This window comes from Emys orbicularis, chromosome 11 (assembly GCF_028017835.1).
Source record: "Emys orbicularis isolate rEmyOrb1 chromosome 11, rEmyOrb1.hap1, whole genome shotgun sequence".
NCBI classification, from domain to species: Eukaryota; Metazoa; Chordata; order Testudines; family Emydidae; genus Emys; species Emys orbicularis.
The window spans coordinates 8,492,688-8,502,432 of record NC_088693.1 but is presented as its reverse complement, the minus strand read 5'-3'; the positions used below and the strand labels follow the sequence as shown (position 1 = coordinate 8,502,432).

Here is a 9,745-nt window from a genome sequence, read left to right as displayed (position 1 = left end):
ACATTACATGTCCTTCCGGAGTCTCCTGCTGAAACACACAGATTGCAACTTTGATTTTTTGTTCTTTTTTTGTTCTTAGAACAGTGAGATGCTAATGGTCAGCACAATCCAGATATGACAGAAAAGCCCCTTTTCAATGGCACAACAGACACAGCCGTCCATGGATTTCTAGCAGTCAGTTAAAGCATCAAATAATGCCAACCAAACGTGATTTAGAAGAATACAGAAACAGTCTCAGAATTACAGTAGCTGCTTATGTGTATCTCTCCCTCTCTCTCTCATGTTACCACTTACTGGAAGTGCTGTTGGAAGATAAGGATATGTGTGGTGTTTATATTAGGAGATTTTTAAAACCTGCATAGGCAGGTGGACTGCGGCTTCCCTTTGGACCTAAGAGGTGATGGTCATTTTTAAGTTTGGTGATTTTGACACCTGCGTGCAAGAATATATTATGTTCTCTCTTTTTTGTGTTCTTTTGTATGAGCACATAGAGCTCATTTCAGTCTGACTTCCCAGGCAGGTGGGGAAACAGCTGCTTAGCCATTCACTTGTACTGGCAGGCATTTTAGTTATGTTGTCACTGGTGATTGACTTCCTGTTACTTGTATCGTGTGTGTGTGTGTGTGTGTGTGTGTGTGTGTGTGTGTGTGTGTGTGTGTGTGTGTGTGTGTGTGTGTGTGTGTAAAGTATTTCATAGCATTAGTTTATAAGTGGTAGAATATTTAAATGTCCAAGATCCACAAATTGCCACTGTCCTGACACCGATGTAAAACTTTTTTTTTTTTGCCAGACTTTCCCACAGTGACTTAACACCGATGCCTGGATACACAGTGAAACTTCCTCCAATACCATCTAGAATGAGAATGTTCTCTTTCTCCCCCCGGAAACACACCTTAAATCAAGCACAACCACATTCTTCCACAATCATATTGGGAACGTCCCTTTTCACAATGTTGTATTCATCATCAAAGTACAGCATTGACATGGTGCTAAGTTTGGTTGGAATGCAACAGGAGTTCACGGTGCCTGGGTTCAGCCCTCGCATGCGGTACTGATTCACTACCGCAGTGTGAAAAGAGGAAGCTGATCCTGGGACTCCAGCCAGGTAGGCTGGGCAGCTCCCTTCACAGTAATTCCCATAGTAACCTGATGGCGCTATGATCCAGTCATTCCACCCAATGAGTCTAAAGTCAATGTAAAACTGTTGCCTGCAACATAGATTGGTCCTGCCATCACACTCCAGGCCTCTTTTCCGGATCCTGTGTTTGTTATCAGCTAATCGGGCTTGCACCACTAAAAAAGGCCGGTGGGATTCCTCCCCGGGGTCCACATAAATTGGCAGCACTGAATACTCTTCACAGCCCTCACATTGAACATCCAGGTTCAGTCTCCTTTCTCCTTTCTCAAACAGAGCCTGGATCGCCTCTGTCATGGGAAAAGTGTGCCAACCACTTCTTTTGAGATCAACTTTCTTTTCAACCACATTCCACTTGTTGCTAGCGTCCAGGTCTTGGAAATAGACTTTGACTCTTACTTTTCGCCTGCTGCCTTTCTCTAAGACATATGGAAGCAGCTTCAAGTAAAGCCACAGGCTGGCTTGAACGACAAACAAGTTCTGGTTCCCTTCATTTGAGATGAAGAAATAGAGGCGGACTCTAGATGAGGCCAGATCATCTGCAAGAGAAGGAGAGATCAGCAACATTAAGTCAAGAACAAAATGTACTATTTGAGCAATTCTGGATTCAGAAACAATGCTAGAACATAACTGATCAAAACTGCTGGGAGAATTTATTAGCCAGGAATAATGCACTGAATTAAAGGTCCAGAATTTGTACGAGAAATACATTAAAAAATGACTTCCCAGAGCAAAAATCTAACCTGGCTATAGCTGAATATGTCAGATCTGCAGAAAGCAACACAAATTCTTTAGAGCCAGAGAGATTCAAGCAGGGTACCAGAGTACCCTGAAAAGTACAGCATTTGTACCTTAATATCTACTAACTAGTTTAGGAAAAGGTTCAGCTTTCAAATACCTTTTGGTTTTTACAGGAAAGGCTTTTTAGCAACCAGTGAAGCTTCAGTGACTAATGAAGGATTTTGTTACAAATTTTCCCATATGCTAATCTTACTTAACAGATAGCATCCAAAACACCAGGGAAAGTGTTCTCAAAAGCATGTCCACTTGTACAAAGGGTTAAACTAATCTAGATCTACTCTTCTGAAGTAGCAGGGCCATCAGATTTTGATCTCTGCCTCCCCCCCCCCCCCCATAAATTCTAAAAAGAGGTCAAATAAAGCAGCCGTGGTCATTGTAATATCCTTCTGGTCTTAATGTATTTCTTAATGTCAGAATTAAATGAGTGAAACCATCACTGATATTCCACCCAATGTCTAGCTTTAATACATTATTTGCAACCAAAAGAGTTCACTGCATGAAAGGTAACAGAACCAGGGCCGGCGCTTCCATTTAGGCGACCTAGGTGGTCACCTAGGGCGCCAGGATTTGGGGGGGCGGCATTTTGCCGCCCTTGGCAGCAATTCGGCGACGGGGGGGTCCTTCCGCGCTCCGGGTCTTCGGCGGCAATTCTGCAGCGGGTCCTTCACTCGCTCCAGGACCTGCCGCCGAAGTGCCCCGAAGACTGGGAGCTTGAAAGGACACCCCCCCCTCCGCCGCAGAATTGCCGCTGACGACCAGGAGCGCGGAAGGTCCCCCGCCTAGGGCGCCGAAAACCCTGGCGCCGCTCCTGACCAGAACTACTTGTATCTGCTGGAATTATGTGCTACAAGCATCACACAGCTATGCTTTAGTTGATAAATGTCCAGTCTAGACTTTTTAGCATGCCTTTAACCCACATGTTCTAATTACATTCTCCTGATTGCTATTTAAAATTATTGGATTAACAGGTATTTCTAATCTGTTACAATCTGATTTCTTTCTGTATATTGCCAAACACCGATTTTTATCCCTTTCGGTTGCCCAGGGACCTTTGTTCTTTTTGTCCACCTATACATCTTTCGAGGGTTTTGTATAGTCAGAGTCTAGTGTGTCACCCCAGATCCCTTCAAAATAGGTCTGTTAGGCCCAGGCAGTGCATATAAGGTTTCTGGTACCTTATCATTTTTGCTGTGTCTATATATGTTTTATATAAAACAGATTTGGAAGGTGTTGCAAAAATAAGTGATTGTCAATTGAGTACTGAATAGAACTGCAACCCCAGCAGTGATGTCATAGCATTAGACTTTTAAGAAAATGGTAAAAAAAATAAACTGCAATAAAAATCAATGCTAAAAAAATCCTATTACATGTCAACACACAACTTTTCTATAAACTGTGATCACAGTGAAAGGAAATCAACAGCATAGTATCATTACATCAATACATATGGCATAAGAGCACCTAAGAGATACATATTCATAAGTAATATATAGACTTATAAATATTTATGTGAATATAAACAGACAAGCACGTATCTATTTCATTTATACACAACAGATACTGTAAATGTATATGCTTTTGATATGTAGTTGGGTAGATGCAGTAGATGGATGGGCAGTACACATACTAATAGATTTTGTAGTTGGGTGGGTAATCAGATACCCCAGACAGATAGAAATAAATTTAGTGATACAGCAGATTGTTGGAGGGATTGAGGGATACAGCAGGAAGACAGGCATGTACCTATGGTAGATTGACAGTGTAGATGGATATGTAAAGGGCATAGATCTAGTGGATGAATGGATGGATGGATGGATACTGCAGGTTAGATAGACAGATACAGCGAATGGATCAGATGGATGAACAGGTGCAATGGCTGGATGAATAGGACTGATATGGTTGATGGACAGGTATTGTGGGTGGGTGGATGGATACAGTGCACATGTGGATGGATGGATGGATGGATGACAGCCAGAGCAGATGGACAAACATAGTACATAAAAGGTGGAACATAGTAGAAGATGGATAGATTAAGTGGAAAGATGGACTGAAAGAGTGAGTGGATAGATCAATAAAGTGTGTGGATGGATGAATGCGCTAGGTGGCTGGCAGATAGAGAACATGAGTGCAGGTGAAGTATGGATAGATGGGGTGGGTAGGCACAGGGGCAGCTCCAGGCACCAGCGCACCAAGCGCGTGCCTGGGGCGGCAAGCTGCGGGGGGCGGCCTGCCGGTCGCCGTGAGGGTGGCAGTCAGGCTGCCTTCGGCGGCATGTCTGCGGGAGGTCCGCCGGTCCCACGGCTTCGGCGGCAATTCGGCGGCGGGTACGCCGAAGGCGTGGAACCGGCGGACCTCCTGCAGGCATGCCGCCGAATCCGCGTTACCAGCGGACCTCCCGCGGGCGTGCCACCAAAGGCTGCCTGACTGCCATGCTTGGGGCGGCAAAATACATAGAGCCGCCTCTGGGTAGGCAGATGGATGTGTGCAGTGAATGTGTACAGTGGATCAATGGGTACACTGGAAGGATGCAACAGAGGAGGCTGAAGGACATACAGAGACGGGATGATGGAACAGACAGGGCTGTAAGGCATGTGAGTGGTGGATGGATGGATGGAGCGAGCAGAGGACATATGGAGGGAGGAGGCGAATGGATATAGCAGTGGGGCTGGAGGTTGTGGGTGGATGGATGAGTATAGCAAAGGGGGTGGATGATATGGTGGTTAGATGGGTAAAGTGGATGTGGTGAATGGATGGTTGGTGTAGCAGAGGAATTAGAGGGTATAGAGAGATGGATGGAGTGGATAAGTGAGGGTTGCAGAGATTGTTGAAGGACAAGTGGAAACGGATGGGTTGATGGATGAATCTGTCAGTCAGGCAGAGGTGATGGATGGGTGGCTGGGTATAGCAGAGGGGGTTGGATGGCATGAGTAGAGGAATGGTTGTAAAAGAGGAGGTGGGGAAATGGAGGTAGCAGAGGGGGTTGAATGGCATGTGAGTAGAGGAAAAGAGGATAGATAGATGGATGGAATAGAACTTGGCAGGGGTGGATGCAATGGTGTGGCAGAGGGGTGGATGGCATGGGGCAGGTGGATGTGATGATGTAGCGGAGAGGTGGATAGCATGGGGCGGGCAGATGGAATATTGTAACAGATGGGTGGATGGCATGGGATGGGCAGATGGTGTGGTGTAGCAGAGGGTGGATGGCATGGGGCAGGTGGATGGCATAAGGTGGGTGGGTGGAATGATGTAGCAGAGGAATGGATGGCATGGGGTGGGCGGATAGATGGATGAAGAGGGATGGGTGGACAGACAGATGTATGGATGGACTGATGGGTGAAGCAGAGGGGTGGCTGTCATGGGATGAATGAATGGGTGAAGAAGAGGGGTGGCAGGCATGGGATGGATGGAGGGATGGGTGAAGCAGAGGTGTGGATGGATGGATGCATGCATGGACGGACAGGGGTGTGTGTGTGGGGGGGTGAAGCAGATGGGTGGCTGCCATGGGGTGGATGCATGGATGGATGTGGGAAGCAGGGGGTGGATGGACAAATGGATGGATGGGTGAAGCCCAGAGTTATCTGCCATAGGATGGATGGATGAAGCAGAGGAGTGTCTGGCATAAGGGAAATGGATGGATGGACAGATGGGTGAAACTGAGGGAGGGATGGGATGGGATGGACAAATGGATGGGTGAAGCAGAGAAGAGGATGCATGGATGGCCAAAGCTTAGGGTGGCTGGCCTTGGATGGGTGGATAGATGGACAGATGGGTGAAGCACAGGAGTGGCTGTCATGGGATGGATAGATGAAGCAGAGGGGTGGATGGACAGATGGGTGAAATAAAGGAGTGGCTGGCCTGAGGTGGATGGACGGGTGAAGCGGAGGGGTGACTGGGATGGATGGACAGATGGATGGGTGAGGCAGAGGGCTGGCTGGCATGGTGTGGATGGACAGATCAGTGAGGCAGAGGAGTGGCTGGGTGCAGATGGACAGATGGGTGGGTGAAGCAGGGATGGCTGGCCTGGGGTGGATGGACGGATGGTTGGGTGAAGTGGAGGGGTGACTGGCATGGAGTGGATGGATCATTGGACAAGTGTGTGAAGCAGAGGGGTGTCTGGAATGGATAGATGGACAAACAGAAGGATGGGTGGCTGGGTGAAGCAGAAGGGTGGTTGGGTGGGATGGATGGGTAGGTGACATGGAGGGGTGGCTGGCATGGGGTGGACAGATGGGTGGGTGAAGCAGAAGGGTGGCTGGGATAGGGTGGATGGATGATTGGATGGGTGAGTGAAGTGGAAGGGGTGGCTGGCATGGGATGGATAGATGAATGGATGGATAAGGCAGAGGAGTGGCTGGGTGGGACGGATGGTAGGTGACACGGAATGGTGACTGGCATGTGGTGGATGGACAGATGGGTGGGTGACGCAGAGGGGTGGCTGGCGTGAGATGGTTGGAGGGATAGGTGGGTAGGTGGGACGGACAAACAGGTGGATGACACATAGGGGTGGCTGGGATGTATGGACAGGTGGGTGGGTGATGCAGAGGGGTGGCTAGCCTGGGGTGGACGGACAGATGGGTGAAGCAGAGGGGTGGCTGGGATGGATCGATAGATGGATGGATGGATGGTTGGACAGGTAGTTGACGCGGAGTGGTGGCTGGCATGGGGTGGATGGCCAGAAGGGGGTGACACTGAGGGGTGGCTGAGATGGATGGCCAGGGGGATGGGGTGGCTGGGTGGACCGATGGATGGATGGTTGATGCAAAGGGGTGGTTGGCATGTTGCGGACAAATGGAAGGGGGTTGACATGGTGGTAGGGCTGAAACGGATGGCTGGGGGATGGACCGACGGACGGGTGGGTGACATAGGGTGAATGGATGGAAGGGGTGACACAGGGGTGGCTGGGATGGAGAAGATGTCTGGAAGGGGGTGAGGCAGAGGGGTGACTTCATGGCATGGGGAAGATGAATGGAAAGGGGGTGGGATGGGGTGACTGGGACAAGGTGGACGGATGGAAGGGGGTTGACATGGAGGGGTGGCTGGGACGGGGAGAGTGAATGGAAGGGGGTGACATGGAGAGGTGGCTGGGACAGATGGCCAGGGGGACGGGGTGGCTGGCACAGGGTGGACAGTTGGAAGGCAGTGATGCAGAGGGGCTGGGACGGATGGCTGGGGGGACGGGGTGGCTGGGACAGATGTCCGGGGGTGGGATGGGGCGGTTGGCATGGGGCGGACGGATGGAAGGGGGTGATGCAGAAAGGTGGCTGGGATGGATGGCCGGGGGTGGGACTGTGTGGCCGGCACGGGGCGGACGAATGGAAGGAGGTGATGCAGAGGAGTGGTTGCGGGGGGTGGGATGAGGTGGCTGGCACAGGGTGGACAGGTGGAAGGGGGTGACACATAGGGGCTGGGACAGATGGCCAGGGGGATGGGGTAGCTGGCACAGGGCAGATTGGTGGAAGGGGTAACACAGAGGAGTGGCTGGGTCGGATGGCTGAGGGGACGTGGTGGCTGGCACAGGGAGGATGGGTGGAAGGGGGTAATGTGGCAGCGTGGCTGGGACGGATGGCTGGGGGGACGGGGTGGCTGAGACGGATGGCCAGGGGGATGGGGTGGCTGGCACAGGGTGGATGGCTGTAAGGGGTAATGCAAGGGGTTGGCTGAGATGGATGGCTGGGGGACGGGGTGGCTGGCACAGGATAGACGGGTGGAAGGGAGTAATGCAGGGGGTTGGCTGAGATGGATGGCCGGAGGGACAGGGTGGCTGGCACAGGGCAGACGGGTGGAAAGGGGTAATGCAGGGGGTTGGCTGAGATGGATGGCTGGGGGACGGGGTGGAAGGGGGTAACTCGGGGGCACGTCTTGCCTGGGACGGACCGACAGCCGGGTGGGTGAGGCGGAGGGGTCGGGGGAACGCGGTGCCCACCTGTCTCGGCGAAGCTGATGATCTCGGACACTTGCTCGTGCAGCGGGGGACCGCCGCTCGCCTGCCCGTCCAGGCTGGGGATCTCCACCCGGCCGTCCTCCCGCACCCTGCCGGCGTGCAGCTTGCGCAGCGCCGTGACCATGGCCGCCTTGGGCACGGCGTGGGTGATGTTGGGCCGGTCCCGCAGCTGCAGCCGGCTCAGGATGTGCCGCTTCACCGCCTCCAGGAAATCCCCGTCCACCTTGCCCGGCTCCTCGGGCCGCCGGAAGCCGCAGGACGTGCAGGTGTCCTGGGGGGCGCCCCCCGCGGGGGGTGGCGGCGTCGGGGAACTCCCGGCGCCCACCGCCAACCAGCAAGCCACCAACGCGGCCAGGACCCCGCTCCAAGCCGCCCCGTCCATGGCGGGCAGCGGGCGCTGTCGCGGGGGGCAGAGCTGGGGGCCGTCCCGATCCGCTGCAGGGAGCCCAGCTCAGTCCCGGCCGCCGGCAGCTCCGCTCAGGTCGCTCCCCGGCAGCAGCGCCCGGGGCAGGGGGGCGGGGGCAGCCAAGCGGGGGGGAGGAAGGGTAGCAGCGCCACTAGGGGGGCGAGAGCCAAATTGGGGGGCAGCGGAGCGTAGAGGCGGGGCACGAAGGTCTAAAGTAGGGGCAGCAGGCTGAGGAGAGGGGATGCAGGGAGAGCCCGGTCTGGGCGGAGCAGGCTGGGGACAGGAGGGGCCAGGGGAGCCCCGCTGGGGACAGGAGGTGCCGGGGGAGCCCGGTTAGGGGTCAGCAGGCTGGGGACAGGAGGTGCCGGGGGAGCCCCGCTGGGGACAGGAGGTGCCGGGGGAGCCCGGTTAGGGGTAGAAGCAGCAGGCAGGTTGCAGGGGGCACCGGCCGAGGAGGAGGGAGGCTGGCTGTAGGGGACAGCAGCCGCCCCCGTGGGGCGGGGGAGCAGACGGAGCTCCAAGCACAGGGCAGGCGGAGCAAGTCCTGCGGCCGGCTCACTCCCCAGCGGACATCCCCAGGGCGAGCCGAGCCGCGCGGCTGCCTGTCCCTTGGCGGAGGCTCTCAGTTCTCCAGGTCCCGCCGAGCCGGGGGCGAGCTCTCAGTCTGGCGTCATCGGGGCTGAGCGGGGAGAGGGACCCGGCCGGGTTACGTGCAATCCAACTGATACCCGGCGGGAAGGAAACCAGGCTGGTGCCCCGCACCCCGCCCGGCAAAGCCACGCCACGGGCGCTGGGTGCAGGGCGGCTCCGCTCGGTCCTCTCGCTGGGCAGCTCCCCTGCAGCCAGCTCACGGGAGTGGGAAACCAGATCCACACATGCAACCCCTTCCCGCCCTGCTGTCGGTCCCGGCTCGGCTCTAGCGTCCTGCCAGGCTGCGCTTCCCTCGGGCCCCCGGGGAACAAAACGAGAGCCGAGCAAATCCACGGGCTCAGAGCAGCGCCTCTGCTCGCCTGTCCGGCCGCCTCTCCCGCGTCTTCATGGTCCGCGCGGCTCCCCCGCAGCGGGGTTACGCTCCGGCTCCGCGTGCGCTCGCGCTCTGCCTGGCCCGGGGGCTGGATGGCTTTTAACGCGCCTGTCGGTCCGGCTCCGAGCCGCAGCCTGCGGGGGGTGGGGGAAAGGCTTGCTGGGGCTGGGGGGAAGCGGCTCGCTCCTCACTTATCTGCCGCTGGTCTCCGCCTGCTCACCCCCCCCCCCCCGAAAAATCACGACATTGTGCCACTTTCTACTGAAACTTTTATACAGGAGTGAAAACCACGTGGGGACTTTTCAACGTACACCAGGGACGCCATAGGCTCCTCGCTCGTGAGCAGATTAAGCCTCCGGCCCCCTAGGCTAGTGCAGCCACTTCCTGATGTGGAAATATTCGCTATGCCGGTTCTTAACACCCCCCCCCTTCCATATG

The 9,745-nt window shown here is 54.7% G+C and overlaps 1 protein-coding gene across 1 annotated transcript; it reads right to left on the bottom strand.

Moving 5' to 3' along the window:
* Positions 1-898: 898 nt before the first annotated feature.
* On the bottom strand, positions 899-8,259 carry INHBB (inhibin subunit beta B). The gene is made up of 2 exons (XM_065413718.1): positions 7,860-8,259; positions 899-1,674 (listed from the first exon to the last, which is right to left on the bottom strand). Exons 1-2 carry the CDS (start codon positions 8,257-8,259, stop codon positions 899-901), a joined length of 1,176 nt encoding a protein of 391 aa, XP_065269790.1.
* Between the last annotated feature and the right edge of the window lie 1,486 nt (positions 8,260-9,745).

What these genes read in the sequence shown, in the direction of transcription:
- INHBB (XM_065413718.1), bottom strand. Translation starts at nt 8,259, where the DNA reads ATGGACGGGGCGGCTTGGAGCGGGGTCCTGGCCGCGTTGGTGGCTTGC. An exon ending in CATCAGCTTCGCCGAGACAG is followed by an intron (nt 1,675 to 7,859) that starts GTGGGCACCGCG and finishes CTTCTCTTGCAG; the next exon opens with ATGATCTGGCCTCATCTAGA.